The sequence below is a fragment of the Ceratotherium simum genome, chromosome 30, assembly GCF_057802395.1.
Source record: "Ceratotherium simum simum isolate JZ-2026a chromosome 30, ASM5780239v1, whole genome shotgun sequence".
NCBI classification, from domain to species: domain Eukaryota; kingdom Metazoa; phylum Chordata; class Mammalia; order Perissodactyla; family Rhinocerotidae; genus Ceratotherium; species Ceratotherium simum.
Window position 1 is genome coordinate 17799112 of NC_141929.1, and position 23614 is coordinate 17822725.

The window sequence follows — 23614 nt, forward strand, 5'->3', positions numbered from 1 at the left end:
GAGGGTGCCCGGGGGCAGTGAGGCAGCTGACCAAGGGCTGAAGCCAGTGATCCCTGGACAAGGACTCAGCCGCCCATCAGAAGTGTGGCTGTCTCGGTTAATGACGCACACACTTCTCAAAACCAACAAGACTGTGGAACTTCCACCCCTCTCCGGGCCTGGAGGGTCTGTGGGGCCCAGAGGCCCCTGGTCTGCAGGACAGTGATTTCGGAGACATCCACGCCAACACCACCCACAGCTGCTGATTGTTTATTGCACGAGAAACTGGCAATACCGAGGCAAGGGGGCGGGCATTACAAAATAATCTGGTGACCAACCCAGAGCTACTGAAGGGCATTCCGTACAGACACCTGTTATTTACACACACGCACATGAACACACTCTGAACACCCGTGAGCCTGAGGCTTCCAAACCCTGCACAGCAGCTTGCACCCCGACCTCCAACACGGTGAGATGTTGCAGGGAAGCACAGCAAACGACCAAGGGAAGAAGAAAGGTTGAACTGCGGTGAGCTGACCGCTCCAGTCACGCAGCACAGCAGACACAAGCTCTACTTCCATGGGTGGGAGGCAGGAGGATGAGGATCTGGGAACATGGGACTGCCCTCAGAAGGCCCTGTCACCAGTCTGAGGGCCTGCCTGGGGTCCCAGGAAGCCCGAGCTAGCCTGCAGCTGGTGCTCGGCACTAGAACCCTGGGGGCCTAGACTGGGAATTTCGCGCCCATCACCACTCCAGCATCGCAGAGGAGTGTGTTAACCTTGCAGATCTCAAAGCATAGCAGAATGCCCACAGCGGAGGCTGGCAAAGCTCCAGGAATCAAGTCAGGCTGTGTGCAGCAGCTCAGGGCCCTTCTGCTGGTTTCTAAGAGTATCGTTTCGTGTGTGCAGATAAAGCCTCGCTTCTAGGCAGAATGAACACGCTCTAGGGTGGCCAGGATGCACTTCATTCTCAGAAGGGGACTAAGGGGGCTGCCAGGAGTTGCAGGGGCTGGCAGGGAGGGACAGCGTCAGCCCCATGTGCCCCATGACTTGGGACTGCCTGGCGACTACCTCTAGCAAAGGGAGTTCTTCTCTATCGAAGGTGGCAAGGTTGGGTGGCACTCCGGACACCACCCCCTCGCTTCTCTGTCAAGGCTCGGGCCGCTGTGAAGCTGAGCGCCGGGTTAGGCCTGCCTAAGCTCTCAGAACTGCTAAGCGGGTTCCTAAAGAGGAGCAGCTGTTTGGGGAATTCTTGAACCGATGATGCTGGGTCTCTCCGGGTCCCAGCCACACCTGGTGCATCAGCTCCTTGACAGAAGGTGACAGCAGCACACCAACAAGACACAAAGCAACCCTACACACAAAATGCTTCAAGTTTATGTAAAAGGGAAAAGCAAGTCTGAGGGAGTCTGCTGTTTCCACCCCACCGACACCCAAGCAGCTGGCACAACCCTTCATTTGCTGCAAAGAATGAATTGGCCAGCACTGAGTGGAGAGCGGGGCCTTGCCGCTCAGCCTCCAGGGTGGAGCCTGCCAGGGAAGGAAACGAGACGGCCTTGATCCAGAGCTCTGGGTGTGGGAAGGGCTCCTCTCCCACAGACCTTCACTTTATACAGATCACTGGGAAAGTTCTACAGAAAACAGAACCTCTTCTACTGGCAAAGACCCTGGGCTTTCTCAGCCCAGAACAGCTGTCCTGAGTGGCCAGTCTCCTTCTCGCCTAAGTAGCCCATGAGGCCCAGGGCTTCTTCTGCAGTCCTTCAGCACAAGGCACCACCCTTGCACACTCGCGCACACCTAGGGTTGGTCTCAGGGGAGAAGGAGGGGGAGCTTTGCAGACAGGGTCAGGCCTCCAGACTTTGCAATGGGCAAAGGTGACATGGGGGCTTTATTCCAGACTGCCACCAGTGGGTAGAAGGGAGTGGGGTGGGCAGGGCCTCTTGAGATCAGGCTCTGCTGCCACCAGCTTGATGACAATGTGGTCCCACACAGGGCCACCATCTGTGGGGCCTCCTGGGTGCTGCATGGCCAGCGGCCTCTCGGGCAGGCAGGACTCCTGACTACATGTGCGCTGAGGGGTGTGGGAGGAGGCAGCCTCAGTTACTCCTGTCCGAAGCCCTCGGTCTCCTCGATGGCATACAGCAGCTTCTCCTTCAGCTGCTCGTAGCTCTTGTATGGTGGGAGATCCAGACGGTTGAAACTGTTGAGAGAGGAGAGCAGAACAGTCAGCATGGGGAGGTCAGGGCTCCAACAGCCCAGCCCCAGCCTGGCTGCAGGGGAGTCAAAATAGTCCACAGGCCTGTGGCTTGACCAAAATGCCACATGGCCAGGGCCCTGCTGTGTCAGGCCTTAGCACTTCAGGTCCCTAGACCACGGAGGGGCAGGGGAGCGGGCATGGCAGCTGGGAAAATGGGGAATTCCTCAGGAGGGCATGCAGGGCAGCAGCTCTTTGCCTACTAGAATAGAAATGTTTCAGTATCTAACACCTGGTATGGCCACCAGGGTGCATACCTGCTGCTGCAACTCCCAAACGAGCACAGGCCCGGGCAGAGGCAGCCCAGGCACATCACAGACCTTCCTTTCTAACCCAACACCCCAGAGCCATGCAAAAGTTGCCGGGCTCAAGGCCCCAAAGCCACCTCGTCCACTGGGCTGCCCTTAGGAGCTCATCTGGTCTCTGAGGTTCTGGCCACCTCCCACTAAAGGCAGCACGCTCACCAGGTGTGGCTTCTGGGCAGCCAAGTTTCCTTGCCAACCTTGTCAATGCAAAACTTCTGTGGTCCATTGCTACCTGTCATCCAAAGAAAAATACACCATATATAACAGCACTGTCCCTTCCTAAGGCAGGACCCTCCAGCCCCACCAGACGGCTCAGCCCCCCTTCCACTGACTTGCTAGGACACTACGTCCACCATCCCATTGAGCTGTCCTCGTGCCCACCCAAGGGCACAAGCAGGGCAAGGGAAAGCGTACCAATGAGTTCAGCAAATCCCCCAACAGGCAGGCGGCAGGTCCCGGTAACAAACTGCAGCAGCCGGATCCTCTTCTCGTTGTCCATCTCCTTCACCACCTGGAACTCCGCAAGTCAAGGCAGAGCCACGTGACCCCCCCGGGGCCCAGCACTTCACCCTAACCCGTCACTCTCCAGTCAGCTCGGGCCCTTCCTGGGGCTTAGAACACACAGCCCAGGTGGGACGGAGGGGTGACAGCCAGCACCCGAGAAACCCCAAAACCACTCTCTGTAAGAGGCTGGGTTTGTAGAACGCTGCCACCAGTTACGTGCCCTCTCTTGGTCTCAGGGACAACTCGGGCCAGGTATTCTCTTTTCATCCAAGTTCTGCTTTTCAAAATATGCTACAGATGGGAGTGACTGCTTAATGTGTACAGGGTTTCTTTTTAGGGGAGATGAAATGTTCTGGAATTAAATAGTGGCGATGGTTGCACAACACTGTGAAAAGCCACTGTAAAAGCCACCGAATTGTATATATTAAAATGCTTAACATGGTGAATTTTATGGTATGTGAATTTCACCGCCACAAAAAAATTTATATATACTTATTCTCTTTTTTGTGTGTGTGAGGAAGACTAGCCCGGAGCTAACATCCATTGCCAATCCTCCTCCTTTTTTTTGCTGAGGAAGATTGGCCCTGGGCTAACATCCATGCCCATCTTCCTCTACTTTATATGGGACGCCGCCACAGCATGGCTGGACAAGCAGTGCACCGGTCCGCACCCGGAATCCAAATCTGTGAACCCTGGTCCGCCAAAGTGAAGGGCACAAACTTAACCACTGCACCACCAGGCCGGCCCCAATATACTTATTCTATCTATCTATCTATCTATCTATCTATCTATTTTTTGTGAGGAAGATCAGCTCTGAGCTAACATCCATGCCAATCCTGTTTTTGCTGAGGAAGATTGGCCCTGGGCTAACATCCGTGCCCATCTTTCTCCACTTTATGTAGGATGCCGAAACAGCATGGCCTGACAAGCGGTGCGTCAGTGCGCGCCCGGGATCCGAACCCAGGCCGCCAGCAGCGGAGCACGCACACTTAACCGCTAGACCATGGGGCCGGACCTCTACTTATTCTTTTTAATGTATGCTATCCCTCATAATGACAAGAAGACAACCTATACATATAAAGGAATTAATTCATTGTATCCAGCACAATGAGCCCATTCAGTTTCTCTGGAGCCAAGGGCATGCTTTCCCATCTGCAAGGAAACCACATGATCTACGGGAGCCTTCCTTCCTGCGTGTAGGCTCTCCCCACATCTCAGTGTTTAAAGCTGGCCCAAGGCCGACCACCGACACCTCCTATCAAATGCCCTGGCCACAATCCAGCTGCAACAGCTCCGTTTGTCCCAAGGTTGGGTTTCTCATCTCCTTTTGCAAGGAGGGGGAGGTGGAGAGAGTGTCAAAGATGAGAGAGGTGATAACACAACAAGTGTCCTTGAGCTTGAGGTCTAATCAGGTCTCATTTCCAGGACCCCCACCTGACCCAGTGGGGACCAGTCCCAGGACCCACCTGCCAGAACCACTGGATCTGCTTGCTGTTCTTGGTGTAGTGCCGGTAGATGGTGTTCTTCTGCCAGTCGCTCATGTCTATCTCCTGCATGCCACACAGCATCAGCTTCAGAGGGAAAGAAGGGACATCAGCGACTCAGTGGTAGGCCCCTCCCCACTGGCGCACAGTGCCTCGTCCACTCACTAGCAGATGAAACCATCCTGAACATTTTCAACTACTTCTGCTGGCAGTTTTAATAATATGGATAACACAGTGTTGAACACAGACTCCCTCAAAACAAGGGCCCAGGCGTGGGGGGTGTGAGGACCCAAATCAAAACTATTAGCCCGGCTGCCTCGGTCCTGCTGGAGCGTGGGGTTTACTGGCGAGTTTCTGTGGGTCCACGGTGAGGCTATCCAAGAGCAGCATCGCCCCAGAGGCAGGGGCTCCAGGCCCCAACAACCTTAGTGCTCACCTCCAGCTCTTTCTCGTCAAAGTAGCGCAACCACTCCAGGGGGGCCACCTCGTTGAAGCCGTCCAGGAAAGCTTTGGTCTGGTCTTCCACACCCCGGGTGAAACGCCAGTCGGTCAGCAGCCTAAAACCAAAGGCCGGCCGTCGGTGCAGCCCGAGACCCACCGCTCAGGCGCAGCTCAGGGCCTGCCCGTGAGGCGGCTGTCACACAGCCACAGGGAATCAGCTGAGGGAATCAGCTGAGCAGACTTCTGGCACGCTGACACCCCGGCTGCTGCTGGGCCCAGAGCACAGCCTGTTAAACCTCACGGTAACCCAGAGATATCTGAATCTCTGACACTGCTACCACTTCCTCCCGCCATCGCTGACTGAACCTCAGAAGTGTGGTGGTTAAAAGACTTGACCAAGAGACCTGAAGAATGAGCATGGGCGAATCCACGCTCAAACACACATGAGATAGTGGATTGAAGCATGCAGGACACAGAAACCGTTTCAGTTAGGAGAAAGAAGAGGGAGAAGTCTAAGTCTCATGGCTTTTCAAAGAAGTTCAGCCCTACAGTCTTGAAGCCCACCATGTGGGAAAAACGAGAGCAGACAGAAGCTGTGACAGAGGCCTTGGGCTCCGGCTCCCCCAGCTCTGGTCAGCACGTGACTGGCCATCGGCAGCCATTCAAGGCCCATGCAAAATGGGAGGTTCCTGCCATCCCTGGTGAGCTGCGGGCCACGTGTGGGGCCCAGCTGAAGAGCGCATCCCAGAGACAAGAGCGGGAAATCCTTTCTCTGCGATGGCTGTCTCTGCTCCCCTCTCCCCTGGCCCCGTCTCCCCAGCACTTGAGACTCACATGATGTACTCTTCCTTGTTCTCCTCTGTCACTCGGATGCTCTCTCCACCTTCCTTCAGCTCGTGGGTTGTCACCTTGCCCAGGATCTCCATGTCCTGGATGAAGTACAGCTCAAGGCCACACTCTTCCAGGTTGTTCTCTCTGGGGGCACGAGAAACCAGCAGGGAAGAGGTCTATCTTAGAAGGGTCTTCCCTTGATCCTGCTCTGTCACTCACTTTTCTTTTCTTTTCTTCTTTTTTTTTTTTTTGTGAGGAAGATTGGCCCTGGGCTAACATCCGTGCCCACCTTCCTCTACTTTATATGGGACGCTGCCATAGCATGGCTTGACAAGCGGTGCATCGGTGCGCACCTGGGATCCAAACCTGCGAACCCCGGGCCGCCAAAGCAGAGTGCATGCACTTAACCACTACGCCACCGAGCCAGCCCCTCTGTCACTCAATTTTAGTGCCCATGGGACACAAGGACTCACAGGTATGGGCCCTCTCCCTGATGCAAGGAGAGAATTCTGGAGCTTCCCTACGGGGGACCTAGGAGTTGCGTGTCTCCACACACACTTACATAGCCTAGAAGAGCTCAGGGGCCACTCTGGCAGAGAGAACAAAGGCCATTGGTACCTACTCCCCAACCAGAGACCCCTGTCCTCCCAGTGCAGGGCAAGGGAGGGGACTTACTTGATCCAGAGGATAGAGTTGTAGAATTCGGGGTCAATGGATTCCAGGTCTTTCAGGGTTGGTCTCTTGCTGAGCATTCGCTTGTAGAAAGGGAGGGTGAAGCCTGTGTCAATGAACTTTCCATGGTACAGAGCCTGAGGAAGGAAGAGAAACAGCAAAGAGGCTTGGTCTTCCCAGGACACCACCCGAGGCAGACTCTTAGAGGCTCTGTATCAAAGCCTGGCTCCTGCCACCTGCCCTCCATCCACAATAGCACCTGAGCATCCAGCTACCCGGGGGCCCAAAGGGAGAGTCTGAGAAAAAAGCGACACTCTTTGTCCTGGCTGGGACCTTGGGACAGACTCTCATGGCACCTGCAGACCACAGGGCCCCAGCAGAGCTGGCCTTCTCAGGAACCCACCTCTGGGACCACTGCCCGCCCAGTACGCCTGCCTGCCGGCTCCCTGCTCCAACCAGAGCTCTGCCCTCGCTCACAGAGAAAACTTGTTCAGCACAGCTCCAGGTGGCAGCCCTGACTCATTGACACTCAGAGCTGGGCGGCAGAAGCAGCCAAAAATAATGCAGACGCGGTCAACAGTGAGAGCTGGCGGGCCAGTGGTGAGTAATAGTCTAGGGTTTTACTGGTCTGTCCTGTTGGCTGCTGGGCCAGGCGGGTCTCTAGATCTGGGAAGAATGTGCCCACTTCCTGCGCCCAGCACCTTGGCCAAAAACTTCTAGACAAGGGGAAGGGACATATTTAGTCACGGGCTCTCAGGTCCTCATGAGAGGGGAGCAGGCAGAGCGCTCAGGAAGTCAGGAAGAAGCAAAGGGAAGTTAGCAGTGAAACATCTCAAACTCCCAAATACAGCAGCATGACTGTGGCTCCCATGGGCTCCCCCTTCTCAATCCTGGTTCTCCACGTGCACGAGACACTCAACACGATGCGCGTGACACGACCCCTCTCCATATTCATACTGTGTTCCTATTTCTAGATAGATAGATTCTGCAACTCTACCTTCCCCACTATTCACCCACCTCCTGATGGGTGCTCCTACATCTTGCACCAACCTACCAGGGTGCTGCTCTAAATCCCCTTCCGGAAAGCCCGAGTGCCTCAGTAGGACACTCCCCAATGCTCCCACCCAGCCAGTGATAGACAGTGGCATCTCCCACCCCAGACGGGCAGCAGGTGGGCAGCGCCCACCATCCCAATGCCCTCAACAGGGGTGCGTTGAATGTTAAGTGAAGCCGGAGACCCAGGGACCCAGGGCTTTTGCTTGACAAGTCCTGCACGAGTCAACACGTGGAAACCCTCTTGACGACCCTGGGGTGGCCACTGAGAGAGCTCTGACCTATCTCCAGAACCACCTTAGCTTCATGCATTTTTAGTCAGGAGTTCTGTGAGGATGACGGTGGGGCCCAGAGAGGGGGTGCCCGTCCTCGGGGTTGCTGTGGGTGTGAAGGATCTGGCCTCCCTGGCTGCCACCCTCCCTGGAGGTCTCACGGCAATGACTCTTACCATGGCGATGAACCTGCCAATAAAGCGGAAGTAGGTGAGGTGGTCAGGGTTGATGGAGGAGGCGGGGTTGATCTGCAGGCAGTAGTTGTTCTTCCCAGCGTATTCAAATAAACAGTACATGGGGTTGAGCACCTCGTGGGACAGGAGGAAAAACCACTCTCTGTGAGGGAAGAGAGAGAAAAACAAGACTAATGGATCCCTCCGTGCACATCCCTCGCACTGGAGGTGCAGCTGTCCTCTGCCATCCCATTTCAGCTCCTCTGGAGACTCACGTCCTGGGGAGTTGAGCCCCAGTGAGATCAGCACCTGGGCCAACTTCTATTAATACCTGGTCAGAGAGCAGGGTGGGGTCAGACCCCTTAGGGTGAACCAAGATGACAACTGCACTTAGGATGATGCTGGGAAAGCCTGCGTGTGTGTGTGTCGGCTCCCAGGTGGTATATTCCAGGACTTTACATCCGATATCCAGAGTGTCTAAGGGCAAAGGGGCTCCTTGTACCTGGGGGCCACCATGCACAGTTGTGTAGGCTGTGCACTGCACAACACCACTATTTCAAAATATTATTGGGGGCCAGCCCGGTGGCCAAGTGGTTAAAGTTGCACATGCTCCACCTCGGTGGCCTGAGTTCGTGCGTTCGGGTCCCGGGCATGGACCTACTCCACTCATCAGCCATGCTGTGGCCGCGTCCCACGTACAAAATAGAGGAAGACTGGCACAGATGTTAGCTCAGAGCTAATCTTTCTCAAGCAAAAAAAAAAGAGGAAGATTGCCAATCGCTCAGGGCAAATCTTCCTCATCAAAAAAAATAAATAAAATATTATAGATTTGTACATTTCTTACAACAATTTTCCTACAAATAGTAGTCAAGCTATTTTTTTCTGATAAAACCGGACTAGCATGATCATTTTCCAAAATGGAAGTGTCTGCAAAACGGCATCTTTTTCTAAATCTTGCCAAGTTGCTGTATGGATAGCAGCCACCCTGCTTCCACCCTGCACAGGCCGCACAATATGAACACGTGGTAATAAGTTCCTGACACCTAACGCATGAAAACTCCGTAGTCCATGCTGCCTCTGGATCATAAATCTCACTCCCACCAGATATCTCGCTTCCCTTGCACTTTGCCCTCTCCTCAGCCCAGACCCCGTCACCACACCCTTTCCCGTACTTCCATGCATTCATCTGAACCAACACTCATGCCTTCGTGTCTCTTTGCGCCCTAGGTATAAGCCTCAAGCCAGAATTCAGGGTCCTTTCGGGCTTGAGCTAAACCAGCAGGGGGATGTCCCAAGAGGCCAGCCCCTGGCTGCTGGGCTGTTTGTGGCCAGGCAGATGAAGAGTCCTTCGATGCAGAGGGTGCCCCGGTATCCTGTCCGTGGTTCTACCCTGTGGTAGAACAGCATGACGTAACCTACCATAGGGTAAAACCACTGGCAGGACACAGAGAGACAGACACACACGGGGTGGGAGCCACACCACCAAGCAGAGCCTGGAGAGGAGGTCACCACAGAAAAAAGAGCAATCGATCCACGGGGGCCAACACAGGGGGCAGTGCCACCAGCGAACAGAGGACCAGAAGCAAGTTAACCCAACACCAAGCGAGAAGTCGTCCCCACACCACGAGAGGTCAGTGAGCTGAGTGGTCACCAGAGGCCAAGACGCTCCTTCTCTCTGCTGGGGACCTTCAGGCCCATCGTCCAAGGCAACGCTTTGCCAGAGAGTCTGCTAACCTTTGCAGGTGGACTGGGGTGAGGGCAAGACAATGCTTCGGGCTCTTCTTAGGGTTACATCAGCTGTTTTAATTCTATTGACCCTGTGCACATGACACGCAGCTGAGTATTGACCAAGGTCCTTGGACGACACACGCCAGGGACACACTGAGACACTCGACTTAACCCGCTCTGGCTGCCTCTAGAGGAAGAGAGGTCCAGGTCGATTTTAATGGACAACCAGGTGGCACTGATATTTAGCCACTGTCCACTGATTCAAGTACAGAAATAATGACATATTGGTTGGTAAAACAGCCATTGTGCTAAGTCCCTCCCTCAGCAGCCCCCAGCCTCCTCCTGACCCAATAACGAAAGGGTTAAGGCCTAGCCCAGCAGGGGACCCCAAGACCCTGCTCCAGCACCCATTCAGACGGGCCATGCCCACACCCAACCTGAAGATGCGAGAGAGCTGTGGGAATCAATCTGAGCAAGGAGGAGGCAGCTTTCCGGCCATGGGCCCTGCAGCCTGGGAAATGGGTGTGGTGCAGCCTTCCAGGACGCCCAGCTCACCTGGCGATGCCTCCGTAGTCCAGCCCCTCCTCGCCGCGCATGATGATGTAGAGCCGGCGGCGCAGGTCATAGGGCTTCATGTTCATGATCTGGGGAGACAGAGCGTTATGGCCAGCCTGCCACTCCTGCTTCCACGGAGGCTGGGGGTCGGGGGCAGGGGATTCAAAGGCCTGCTCTTCAGCAGAAGCTTGTCACCAAGGCCCACGCCTTGGGAACTCTATCTTGTGGGTTTGACAGGCCACATGATAGAAGATGGGGTGGTGGGAGGGAACCTACTGCCTGCCCCTGGTCTTAGATACCATGATTATTCTCTAACCTGTTGGAAAGAATCCTCAAAAAGGGTCTGCCTGGAAACGCTGATCTTCACGTGGCTGGGGAGGGCATTTGACTGAAAAGAAAAGAAAAAAAACCAACCTCAAATCAGGGCCTTGGTGGTAACCATCCAGTTTGGTCTCCTGCCTGTATGAACAGGCTTCCCCATCCCCTTGGGCCGGTAGCGGAGAGCCTGGTCCCCAGGAAATGGAAGCTGGCTTCCTGGAGACAACATCTGACAACTGCTTGGGATTATACAAGTGACCAGTCCCCACCTAGGACACAGGCATTCCAGGGCATGCTGGCGGCCTGGGAGATAGTGCTGAAATAACTCAATACCCCAACCTCCCAGAACCAGAACTCACATGGCAGAGGAAACGGAACTGGTGAAACTTCCACCGAAAACTTCGGTCATACGCACCAGGGGAACCTTGCTTCGCCCTGGGAAGAAAAGAGATATTCTGGAATCCATGTGATTTCTCAAAAATTAGCAACTTGCCTTGTTAGCCCTAAGGAAAGCTGATGCTAAAAGGCATAAAGGAAAGGCATAAAGGAGTAAAATAAGGCATAAAGGAAAGGAAGTGACTGCCATTAAGATCGTCTACAGATTTGAGGAGTAAAAAGAAAAACTAGAAATAAAGCCAGACCTCTTGCTTTTAGAGATAGACCACTGTGTTATTCTGAATAAATAGGGAGCCCCATCCCTCCCCATTCCCGCTAATGTGACATCAAAATTGGCCACTGGAGGGCAGCGAGAGCAGCAGGACAAGGATAATCTGGCCTGTGCTAACAGATACTGATGTCACCTGTGAAAAGTCCTTACCCAGACTCGAACCCCGGGCGAGGATCCTTAAAGGTGGTCGTGCGGGTATTGTGGTCCACAAAGTAGCGTACCCCCTCGCTGGTGTACTTCATCTCCCACCCCGGGGGCAGAGCCGGTTCCTGGATCATCCTGGAAACACGAGAAGAGAGTGGTTAAGGGCTGGCCTCACCTTTTGGCCTCAGTGCTTAGGAGGCTGGGGTCCCCAAAGTGCTGCTTTCTCTGCAGAGCGCTTGAGGGTGGGCCTTGGGAAATGCACCTGGCACCACCCAAGCTCAGAAGACAGTTCTGCAGCAGAGAGAGGTCATTTAGCATCTCAAGGCCAAAGAACCAGCCCAGGGTGGATGGCCGTGGCCTGAGTGGCCACCAACAATCCCGAGGCACCAAGTGCCCCAGTCCCAGACTAGCTCCTGGCGGCTGGGAGGTATAGGGTGTTGGGGGGTTCCCTCAACCCTTATGAAATCACATTATCAGCAGCCTTCACAATTTGCACAGAGACCAGTAACACCTGCCAGCCAGGCCATTCCCCATCCACCAGGAAGGTCAATTTAAGAAGCCACTTTCAAGCTCTCATTAGGCCAACACTACACGGCGAAGGTCTCAGGGAAACCTGTGTGTGGCCAAAGGTCCCAGAGGACCAATGTGGTCCAAGGCCACTCAGCCAACGCTGGAGCTGCCCGGGGGCCCAACCCGGCTCCCCTCCCAGCCCGAGTCCTTACCCCTGTGTGCGAGGGTCCTCCCACTGGGTAGTGCGTGTGTTATGGTTCACGTAATACACCCGTCCATTGTCCTGTCTCTTCTCTGCCAGGGGAGAAGAAAGAAAAGAGGACAATCAAATTGAGACATCTTGAGCCCACATCCTCTCCCCTCTGGTTCCCACCTCCTGGGTGCTGGGTCTGAATTTCTGCCCCTGTTCTCAACCCGTCAGAGAAGTTTACGGGCAAAAGCCTGGCTCACTCCCATCTGTCACCAGCAAAAAGACAAAGAGAATCTTTCCCTTTGGAGGAGTGGGGGAGGGATATACACATTTTCAACTCAAGATCAAGTACTGTCTTCGGTTGGCTGGAGGGAAGGGGGCGGTGTGGTAACACGGAGGGGGAGCAACCCAGCTGAAACCAGAGGCCTAATTACAACCAGCTGTGCGCAAAGTGGAGGCATGGCCAGCCTCCCCTCAGCCCTGGTTCCCACCCCAGTCCGTCATGGCCAGTCTCTGGTCCTACACTGCTCATCCACAGGATGCAGCCGACCCAGGCGCCTCTGTCCCACAGGCAGGGTCATTGTGGGGTGGCTGCATTTTCCCTCATACCTCCCCGATCAGCACTCTGCACCAGAGGACCTACCTACGCTCCATCACATCTCTTTTCTCCTGCTTAAAGGCAAAGTTTCATTCCAAAACTCTCACATCCCAGCAAAACGTGTATGTTGTGTGTGTGCAGATAAACACCTGTAGGTAGCTGTGTGCACTCACAATGCCTGTCTTGTTCTTACACCTAAGCATGTGCTCTGAGACAGGGTGGAGTTGGGGAGCTCAGACACACTCTCTCTCTCCTCTAGGCAATCTTTACTCTCTTACCCTTTCTTGGTGCACTGATGATGCTCTGGGGTGCTCTAGGGAGGAAGTCTGGGCTTCAGGAGCAGACCCAACTCTAGCTGATGATTCTGGACTTTGAGAGGGGTTGACAAGGGGCACCCCATCAGCTCCAGGTGGATGGCAGGCAAGACTAGGGGTAAGGCTCCAAACCTGAGAGAAGTCACCCTTCCCAGGAAGTTCCTGAGCCTTCAAATCTGTTTCTGTCCCAAAAACAAATGATGCTAATGGCTGTCCCTCTTTTACAACAACAGAGTGAAATTAAACAAATAAAAATAATCAGTTCCAGAGGCTACAGGGAAACCAAAAGCTGAAGAAGGTGCAGAACTGAGGAGCCTACTCCTCCCCTCAAGGATCAGGCTGCACCGTTCCCAGGATCAACGCAGGGGCTTGGTCTCTCTCTGCCTTACCTGGTACCCATAACTCGACAGAAATTTTAAAAACACCAACGGAAAGCAAGAAGAGAAGGTGCCCAGGATTGCTACAGAGCTACCGCCACCTCAGAACAGCCTGTGGGACCATCCCACAGAGGGCAGGCTTCCCGAGAGGGTTCTGAGGGGAGGGAAGGGCCGCTCCAGCCTAGCAGCTTCTGCTTTACACTAGATCCTCCGTGTCTGCTCTGCCAAGGGCCAAAGCCACCGCTAACCGCCGGGCAGGGGGATCTGTCCAGCCGGTCTGGGGCCTGCGCCCTTGTCTCTGGCACTGCTCGCAAAGCATGGGGCCTCCCGGGGCCACTGGAACTGCTTTGCTGCATACAATTTCATACTTTGGGGGCTGGGAACGTCCTTAAGTGAGCACCTAGCACGACCGCATTTAGGAAGAAATGGACCTGGGATCATTCAGTCACGTGCCCAGGGTCAGGGCAGCTGAGGAGATACAGATCTAAACCTGAAGTGTCCTGACTCAGGGCCGGTGCACAGAGAGAAGCACAGGGTCTCTCCTGGAGGAACAGAAAGGGACCCAGGACAGAGCGCAGGAAAACAGAAGACTTGACAGTAGGCTCGCACTAAATGCAATTCTCGTTTGGTTTTGCTGCTCTTGCTGTTCACTCTTAACTCTCCCTGGGGAGGTGGCCCTGCCACAGCCCTGGGGAAGCCAACACAAAGCCCCAAGGATTTGTGATTAAGCAGGTTCCCTGGCCCTTGGCCAGATGTTCTTTTCTCTTAGTTTCACACCACTACTGTCTCGTGTGTTTTCCGGATCATTTGTAAACAGCACTGACTCCGACCCTGGCTCCTAGCCCCATCTCGAATATTCACACTTGGCTTCTTGAAGCTGTTTTCAAGTCCCCACAGCTGCTCCTACTTGGTGAGCGTCATTTAGCAGAACTGGTACAGAAATAAATCACCTGACTCTACAGAGCCAGGACAACTCCAGGTCCCCAGCCCTGGGTCACGGTGTCTACTGTGCCTGCCAAACAGCATTACGGATTCTTGTTTAATCCAATGAGTTTTCCCCTGCCTAAGCAGGGATCCTAAGTGTTTGACACTCTCACGTTTCACTTGCTGCCAATCTCAGAGATACCAATGGCCTGTCGTCGGCTCAGGGAGCCAGGTGGATCATCTGCGTGCATAAGAGATTCCCTAGCAGAAAATCAAGAACTGTGTGGAAGCCTCCCTAACTGATATATCCCACTAGCCAGACAAGAAGGTCCATCCAGTGCTCTGCAATGCAGCCGTAATTCACTAAGTGATACCCTGCAGGTCCAAGGGGTTGATGCAACCTCATAAATTACTACCAGGGAGTAGTTGTGTCTGCACCAAGAGGATCCAGCTCGAAGGCTGCACTCTTCCAGGCAGATGCTCGTCCCGCTGTGGTCAGCTTCTCCATCTTTGTTGGGGAGCGTACCCCGGCCCAACTTAATATCATCTGTGAACACCACCAAACCAGCATTTACTGTCTTCTGCTGGCCTAACCAATAAATTAAACTTGACACACGCTGATTCTTGCAAAAACTGCCCTCTTCAGCTCTTAGGGACTCTTGCCATATAGAACAAAACCCTGAGCTAGCTCAGAGAGCTACAGAATGCGCTGAGTCTCGCCATCTCTAATGACCACTTTTTGCACGGCCACTCCTTCCCAAAACAGGCATAAAGCCCGGAATCTTTCTCAAGTCACAGATGTTCAACCCTCTAACTCATTCTTGGCAAATCACACCAAGGACTTGGAACAGGTAAGAGGCAACTACCAATGACAAGGAGAATCCACTATGGCGTTAATAACTAGCAACGATGCACTTTCATAGAGTCGCCACCCAGCGTGCAACTCACTTCCCTCTGGTCTCCTTTACAGCTGTGTTGCAAATAAAAAGGTAGCTTCCATTAACCAAAATTAGGCTGAGGTCCTCCAACATCTCAGCTGCAAAGAGAAGTTTGTTAAGGTGGCTCTTTCCAATCATATGGTCACAGACCTGAAACAAATGCATCTGGGAATCAGCCAGCATTAAAATATCCTAGTCAGTGATAGGGTAGATTCTTGAGGAGACACCTTGAAAGTCAGAACCAAAACCCAACAGTCCCAGGGCTGCTCAGGGACTTCTTTCATAGAGTCACCCTCCTTTAGCTATGGTGGGTGAATGTTACTGGGCACAGGGGAACTCAGTTACTTTCCCAACCTTCCAAATCCATTGCCTGTAAGTGCTCCAGCCAGGCACCCCCATAGGGTGTGCTGGAGAGAAGCGAAACAGGAAACCGAGGGATGGGAGTGAGGAAGACGTGCAGAGAAAGAGGACAAAGCGTGGTGGAGCATCAGTGGAGGGCGTAATGGTAGAACTCAGTACTTACCCCAGCCAGGAGGGAGGGGGCCCAGTGGGTCATGGTCAGTCGAAGCACTCGAAGACTAAACACAAGAAACATAGCAGAACACAGATGTTAAAAAAAAAAGCCGCCAGTGAAAAATAAATCATTCGATAAAAATGCCGACAACTTATTTCCACTTTGTAGAGGATATAGTGGGGCCTTAGGTGGCATCTGCTCCTCCCAAAAGTCTTCTTCAAAAAAGAAAAACTGAAAAAGAACCCAGCACACTGAGGGCCCTGATAGGTTCTGGAGAGGGTGGAGCGAGGGGGAGGAAGAGGTACACAGATGAAGGTGGGCCAGGGTGGCGGAGAGCGGGCCGGCCCCAGGCATGGCAGGAGCGGGACTGCCCGGCGAGCTGGGCCGAGTGCCTCTGCTCAGCTCCTGCTCGAGGCGTCCAAGTCGACTGAAATCACCACCACCTCCAACTTTCTCCAAGAACCACACACAGGAGGGGAAAAAATATCGCAGGCCTTTCCAATGAAATCATTCCCACAAGCCTTGCCCACGCCCAGAGCTTCCTGGCTGGGGGCTGGGCCCTCCTCCCTCCACCTCCCTCCTGGGTGCGCTGGGAGAGGGAGCAGCGGTGTGCACCAGCAGCCCAGACTGAGGGCACATTCATGCCCCAGGCCCCTCACCTCCCCCAGGAATGTTTTGCTTCCCTTCACAAAGCACCTTTATTCTCCTCTGGCCTGAACCTGAAGTTCCTCAGTGTTCTGTGTGTGCCTGTCTGGGGAGGTGGGGCTGGAGGCGAGGTGGCAAGAGAGAAGGGGGCGACAGGAGAGAGAAGGGGGAGCTGACTGTAGGACTTCAGGGTTACTGTTTACATTAGAGGCCCCCACCCCCAGCCTGATTCTGCTGTGAGGTCCCTGGGGCCAGGCTGCAGTGGACCAAGAGGTCTCATATCCTGCGGGGAAGCGGGCACTGTCAAAAACTCTTCATAGTTATATAAAACAAGGATTGTTCCACACTTGTTGCTTTCCCGTTTTTTTTTTTTTTTTGCTGAAGCATTTTTATTTCACTTACTAAAATTTAACCGTTACATGAGGGGATCAAGTTCTCAATGCAGACTTCGGGCTGCCTGGCCGGCCCCGTCTCGGGGTGACGGAGCCACACACGGGCAGGGCGATGAATGGAGCTCAGTCTCGGCTTGAGAAAACATTGGTGGAACTCAACTGCCAGCGAACCCCCTTTCACAGCCCTCCCTCCACCCCCAACTGAAAGGACAGAGAAACTTTCTTTCCAAGGTGGCAGCACAAGCAACTCTTCCAAAGCAAGGTCCAACAAAGACGTTTAAGTCTTGAAACCATAGGTTCCTTGATGGGACAGAGGCCCCTTTCAGCAAAGGGCCTCCTACCAGGCCGAATGAAACTGCAGGATGGTGCGGGAAGCTGGGCTGTCCTCAATGTAGGGCACATTGCCGTCAACCTCGAGGACGTGCCTAAAGTCTCCACCACAATTCAGATTTGTCTGATGATTACTGAAAAAAATCACCCAAGTTCACAGAGGGCATTTTGGTGGTGGGGGAGGGGAGCAGCATCTCATAAAATCCAAGTTCCTCCAACTTTGTTTTGTAGTTAAAGTACAAGAACAGGTGCAATAGCAGCTTTCAGCAACAGAAGGCATCGTCACGTGAGACATGCATGCGTTTCAGATAATGAAGCTAAATGGAACACAGGGGGTAAGTACTGAGCTGTAGCAGTGTCCCTGCAAAAGGGAAGAACCACAGAAAAGGGCAGTTAAGAAATTAAAACCATCAGCCCTTGGCGCAAAATTGTTTTGCTGCTTCAGGTCTTGTTTCAGAATGAGTGGATAACCCATAAAGCATTCAGGGGCTCCAACGGGAAATGAGCTCCCAACTGGTACCAACTGGGCTCAGAGGGCTTAGTTATCCTTTGCTTATCTCTACAAATCAACAGACCAAAGGTCTTTACTGACAGCCTCCGTGACCCGCACTAAACTGGAAACAAAATAGATTTATCAGTCTGTTTCTTAATCTTTGCTTTTTTTTAATGTCACAAACTTCATACAATGTTGGCTTTCTTTCATTAAAGTAGTTTTTTAAAAATTTCTTTGGCGTCCTCCTATTCTCATCGTATCAGATCCACACCCTCCAAAACCCATAAGAAGGAGAGGGGAGAGGAAGCAGAGAGGAAAGGGAGAGAGACCAGAGACTGAGAAACATGAACAACACATGAAATGGAGTCAATGCAAGCTGACACTCGATTTTACCTCTTATAGTTAAAGCAAAGCACTTGACTATTTTGGATATTTCTTCCCTAATGTATACAGCACAACTTGAAAAATAATAAAAGGAAATGAACAGAAGCCAAGCAGAAACAAAAAATAAAAGCTACATATCATGGCCAGAAAAACAAAACCCCAAAAGCCCACATGGCCAATGAGCCAACCAACAAGCCCTTCTCTTCTACCGCACTTCTCCCCCAAATGAGAGATCCCAAAATGTTACCTGGAGCACGGCCAGAAAAGCACAGAGAAAGGGGCACGGGGGAGTGACGGTCAGAAGAGAGATCCTGGAATGTGCAGGTGACTCTGACAGGGCAGTTTCCTTAATCACTGTGAACAGGAAGGAACGCTATAGAGTAAGTTTCCTGGTAACTGTCCCTAGGTTGGGAGATCTGGGGTGCAGGCCACGAGCCAGAGAGCTCACGTGAGTTCAAGTCTCTCAGGGACTAAGCACTAAGTTCAAGTTAAATTTTAGATACAAACTCAGAAATAAAGAATGTCTAGCAAATAGAGCCGGGGGCGAGAAATGCTCTGGGAAGGGCATAAAGGTTACAGTGTGGAAGGCAGGCTCCTTTTTTGTAAAGGATGCACCCAGTGGGCACAAAACAAAATCCAGGTGCTTGAGAATTCAACCCAAGGGGCTCTCTGCAGAGTAAGAAACACGTTATCTGTTTCTGGATGATGCAACTTGGTGTCCATACTTTAGGAGCCACAGAATGACTTGTTTTGTCCAGTAGACCCTGGCTACCTCCTAGTTATTAAGGGAGGAACAGGGCAGGAGGAAAGGAAGAGGTGCCACAGAAGTAGTGGCGGGCCGTGAGCCGGGTCCTGTCGCAATACACAACTTGCACGGCCGCGCCAAGCATCCCCAGTGGACCACAGCAGGAAACCAGAGCAAAGCGAGACTGCAAGTGTGAGACAAGCACGTGTGTGATGATCAGAAGCAATAGAGGCACACCAAGCGTCAGGAAAGGGAAGCGTGTCAGAACTAAGGAACAATAACAGAGAGACCGAAAAAGGTGTGTGCTGAGGCAGACAGCAGGAAGGAACTGCGGGAGACTGCGGTCTGGGATTCCCTTGATTTCCACCTTGAACTGTATTTCGTGTTCTCTGCAGGGCAGCGAAGAAGGTCTCGGTTTCAGCCCCGCAGGAGGAGGAGGAGGAGAAGCCACTGGTGTGGTATCAGCTCTTAAGTCTTCCAAGTCAAACCCTGGGCTGAGGCCAAACCCCAGAATAACTCTATGAAAGCAACTCTTCTTACTTGTAACCAGGACGTGGCAGCACAGCAAACACGAGGGGCAAACCAAATCCAGAGGGGGAGGGAAATCAACAGAGAGACACTGAAAGCTGACCCAAAAAAGATTCCTACCACGCTTTTCAATATGAGGCTTGTTTAACAGAGAAAAGGGAACCATCGCCTCCATCCAGAACCCCCCTGAATCCCCAGCCAAGCTGAGAAGACCATTTTAGAGTACTCAGAAAATTTTTTAGCATTTAATTTTTACTTCCAGGGGACCCTCCAAGTCAAAGTTCTACCTCTGCAGGCCCAGAATGATGTTGCTAAAATGAGAGGCAGGCAGGAGGAATAAATGCTCCAAAAGACCAAGCAATGTGAGCTCCAGAATCTTCCCTTTCACACACCAAACATCTTAGTCAACATCCGAACCTACTCGGTGCGTGGTAGGGAAGAAAAAAAGATCCTTTTAATGAATTTTCTTTTTAATTAGAGAAGTTGAATAAGCATGGAGACAAAACCATGTGAGACTTCTAAAATGTGTTCTCGTCTCTAAGTCAAAGGACAAAGATACCCTCCCAGTTTTGTGGCCAAGACTACCCAAGAAGACAGCAGGTAAAGTCTTTGGGGTCCAGCTCAAGAGGAACAATTTCTGAAATGCAGAGAATGACCAGATTCCATCCAATTTTAAAAATGCAGAACTGGGGGCTGGCCTGGTGTGTAGTGGTTAAGTTCACGCACTCCACTTTGGCAGCCTGGGGCTCACGGATTTGTATCCCGGGCACAGACCTACACATGGCTTATCAAGCCATGCTGTGGCAGCGTCCCACATACAAAATAGAAGAAGACTGGCACAGATGTTAGCTCAGGGACAATCTTTCTCAGGCAAAAGGAGGAAGATTGGTAACAGATGTTAGCTCAGGGACAATCTTTCTCAGGCAAAAGGAGGAAGATTGGTAACAGATGTTAGCTCAAAGCCAATCTTCCTCACCAAAAAAAAAAATGCAGAACTGGACGCCAGGCATGTGTCAAAGGAGTTGTGGGGTGGAAAGTGAGGCATAAGAGTATATGCAGGGCTGCTCCAGGCAGACTACCAGGGCATGGGCTGTAGACAGACACTACGGTTGACCTTGGAGGCAACTTAACGTGACCAACACTGTGCTTCCTGCTCATCCACACTAAGGAAACTGGCGTTCCTCACCAGTTTCCTCACTGTATGATGAGCAATCAACCCCCACAGACAGAAGAAGGGACAAGCCAGCCCAGGGAGAGGCTACCATGGCTTATGGTTGCTGGTGCAGCTCCTGCTTTGTGTGAGCAAAGAAAAAGCTGCCAATGAAGGCAAAGCTGCTAAGAAATGCTACTTAATTAAACAGAATTAAAGATTTTCTGAGCATCTAACTAGGGTAGTATCCAATTTAGAAATGGGTTGTGGGGTTAAAGTTCATTTCAAATAGAAACAGTGTGAGGGCCGGCCCCGTGGCTTGGAGGTTAAGTGCGCGCGCTCCGCTGCTGGTGGCCCGGGTTCGGATCCCGGGCGTGCACCGACGCACTGTTTCTCCGGCCATGCTGAGGCCGCGTCCCACATACAGCAACTAGAAGGATGTGCAGCTGTGACACACAACTATCTACTGGGGCTTTGGGGGGAAAAATAAATAAAATAAAATCTTCAAATAGAAACAGTGTGGATTAAACACAGTGATTAAATGTCACGGACCAGCTCAAAAAATTTCCAGCCCCCAATACACCACATCCTATGTGGGTTCTACTGCAGATCCCAAGCTTCATGTTCAAGGTTCTCTGAGAAAATGCAATCAGAGTTCCAGCTTGGGAATCCCACCTCTCCCTGCCAAAGAGGCTGTGTGGCTGGGCTCCCCGTAGCTCCAGGCTCTAATGGGATGGAAACTCAGGAAGGTGGGGCTGGGAGAGTTCCTAAAGAGACAGTCTGGACACCATTAGACAGTTAATTTGGGGCCACTGTACCATGAATTCTGGACTAGAGAGCTTAAATGTTATTATTTAGGTAATGATCACGGAAGGTTTTGAACCAGTAAAGTGATGAAAAGACAGTGATATATGAAGATTATTCTGGTGGGAACAGGGAATACAGGCTGGAGGAGAAAGAATGCTGCAGAGAGAACAATTCAGAGGCTGCCCTAACCATTCAGTTGGGAGGGGCATAGGAAAATCAGGACTCAGATAGAAAGAGGTTGATCTAGACCAAGGATCAATAAACTACTTCTCTAAAAGGGCAAGATAGTAAATATTTTAGGCTTTATGGACTATACAGTCTCTGTTGTGACCACTCAACTCAGCCACTGTAGCGTGGAAGCAGCCACAGCCAATACCTAAACTACTGGGCGTGCTTGTGTTAATAAACTTTGTTGACAAAACCAGGCATAGGCCAGTTTGGCCCATGGGCCATAGTTTGCCAACTCCTGATCTAGACGAACTTTAAAGGTACCCCCATCCCTGAGAATCTGTCACATAATAAAGATGTAAAGAAATACGGTAGCAGCAATGAAAAGAGAAGGATTGGGGTGACTGCTTTGATTTGAAAGGGTGAGGCATGGGAGAGGTCACAGCTGGCCTTCAGGTTTCAAGTTAGAGTAAATGGACGTGAATGGAGGGGCCAGAAGAGAAAACCAGTCTTGGAAGAAAGAAGGAGAATTCCATTTCAGACATATTGAGTCCTTAAACACAGAGGCTGGACATAGAGATGTTAAGTTAGAAACACTGGAATTTGAGGAATTTCACTGTGATGAGTAAAATCTCCAGGGTCAGGGCACTGATGTTTCTGGCCACCGTTTTACTGCTCACCAAACAGGTCAACAGAGAATGTGCGAAGCTGCATACTCTCAAGTGCAGGGAGGCTCCCCTCTCTCGAGGCAAGCCCCTGACTTCTCACCTGGTAGAGGAATCTTTGGCTGAAGTGCTGCATGGCGCCCTGAAGCTGATTCCGCTGTGATTGCCACTGTTCGTAGTTCCGCACATACTCCGCGGTGGGGCGCTGCCAGGTGGTGGTCCGCGTGTTGTGATCCACATAGTAGAACCTGCCTCGGGGGTCTGTGCGTTTCTCCCAGCTGGAAACATTAAGCTCAGAATGAATATAGTGACCACCCCACCCATACCCTCAAATTTTAGAGGAATTTCAGGGTGGCTGGCAAGGAGAGACAGAGGGAGGGCGAAGTGTGGTGTCTGGCACAGGAGCCTGGCTGCTCCTGGGAGGCACAGTCAGGCAGGCCCCAATCACAGAGGCTTCTGGAGCTCAGATGATTACAGCAGACGTTTGTGGTTGCCTCTGCAGCAACCAATCCCTCCTTACCATTAGCTCCTGATTTCCATTTAGGGGATCCATGTGGTTCTGGGGAAGCTGACTCTACTCCCAACCCAAGCTGACCTGTTGACTGGACTAGGAGTGGGCATGTGACCTATGGTGGGCCTATCAAGGTGAATCTCAGGACTTTTGCTAGCAACTCTGGGGAAAACATAGTCTCTCTTCCTTGCCGGATATGACTGAGAAAGCATGCAGTCCTAGGAGCCACTGGCTGCCATCTTGACCCCAAATACAGTATGAAGTTGACCCAGTGGATGGCAGAGCAGAAAAATGAGAAAAAAAGCCAGCCCCTTGGTGATACTGTTGGGCCACTAGATCAAGCATCACTTGAAACCAGGATCTACATCTAGAATTTTCAGTTACATGAGCCAGTAAATTATCTTCATTATTTAAGCCAATTTGGATCCAAATTTTTGTTATTTGCAACTGAAATTATCCTGAAATAGGTGCCAGTGAAAACATGTTGCATGGTCATGGGAAGAAGAGCCTGTGCAAACAACAGCAGGACTCTCCACATTATCTTTAGTGAAGAAGCAACCTTTCCAAAGTTGGTCCTAAAACACCCAGGGGCAAGGCAGGGCTGGAACAGAGGGTAAAAATCCTCAGCTGTGCTTGGTAGGTGTCACTTGATTTCCACACACACAGGGAAGAAGTGACCAAAAGAGAGCAAGAGAGGGAACTGTGTAGGGTAATGGAAATCTTTTATATTTTGATGGGGTGTAGATTACATGAGTGTATGCATTTGTCAAAACTCAGCGATCCGTACACCTGAGTCTGTATATCTCACTGTATGTAAATTATACTTAAATTTTAAAAAGTGAATTTGAATCCAATCAAGCCTCCGTATCTAATTACAGTTTATAGCAAAGATAAGGGATAGGGGAGCATGTTACACAACACCACAGAGTCACAATCAGCCACAGCCAAAATATGAGAAATTCTATGAGACAAATGCCAAGGATCTTCAACAAATAAGTGGCCTGAAAAAATAAGAAAGGGCAGAGGAACTTATAGATGAAGAGAGACTTCTG

General features: G+C 51.9%; 1 protein-coding gene across 1 annotated transcript in view; it reads right to left on the reverse strand.

Moving 5' to 3' along the window:
• Positions 1-233: 233 nt before the first annotated feature.
• WWP2 (WW domain containing E3 ubiquitin protein ligase 2) overlaps positions 234-23614 on the reverse strand; it is a 134976-nt gene continuing 111595 nt past the window's right edge. The window contains exons 10-24 of the mRNA XM_004431787.3: positions 22155-22329; positions 15754-15808; positions 12102-12183; positions 11386-11514; positions 10928-11003; positions 10567-10638; positions 10251-10339; positions 7971-8130; positions 6473-6606; positions 5801-5941; positions 4962-5082; positions 4508-4612; positions 2952-3048; positions 2697-2769; positions 234-2178 (exon numbers count right to left, since the gene is read on the reverse strand). Of these exons, the coding sequence (XP_004431844.1) occupies positions 2079-2178; positions 2697-2769; positions 2952-3048; positions 4508-4612; positions 4962-5082; positions 5801-5941; positions 6473-6606; positions 7971-8130; positions 10251-10339; positions 10567-10638; positions 10928-11003; positions 11386-11514; positions 12102-12183; positions 15754-15808; positions 22155-22329 (1609 nt within the window). The 3' untranslated portion in view covers positions 234-2078. The remainder of the gene's footprint in view (positions 2179-2696; positions 2770-2951; positions 3049-4507; positions 4613-4961; positions 5083-5800; positions 5942-6472; positions 6607-7970; positions 8131-10250; positions 10340-10566; positions 10639-10927; positions 11004-11385; positions 11515-12101; positions 12184-15753; positions 15809-22154; positions 22330-23614) is intronic.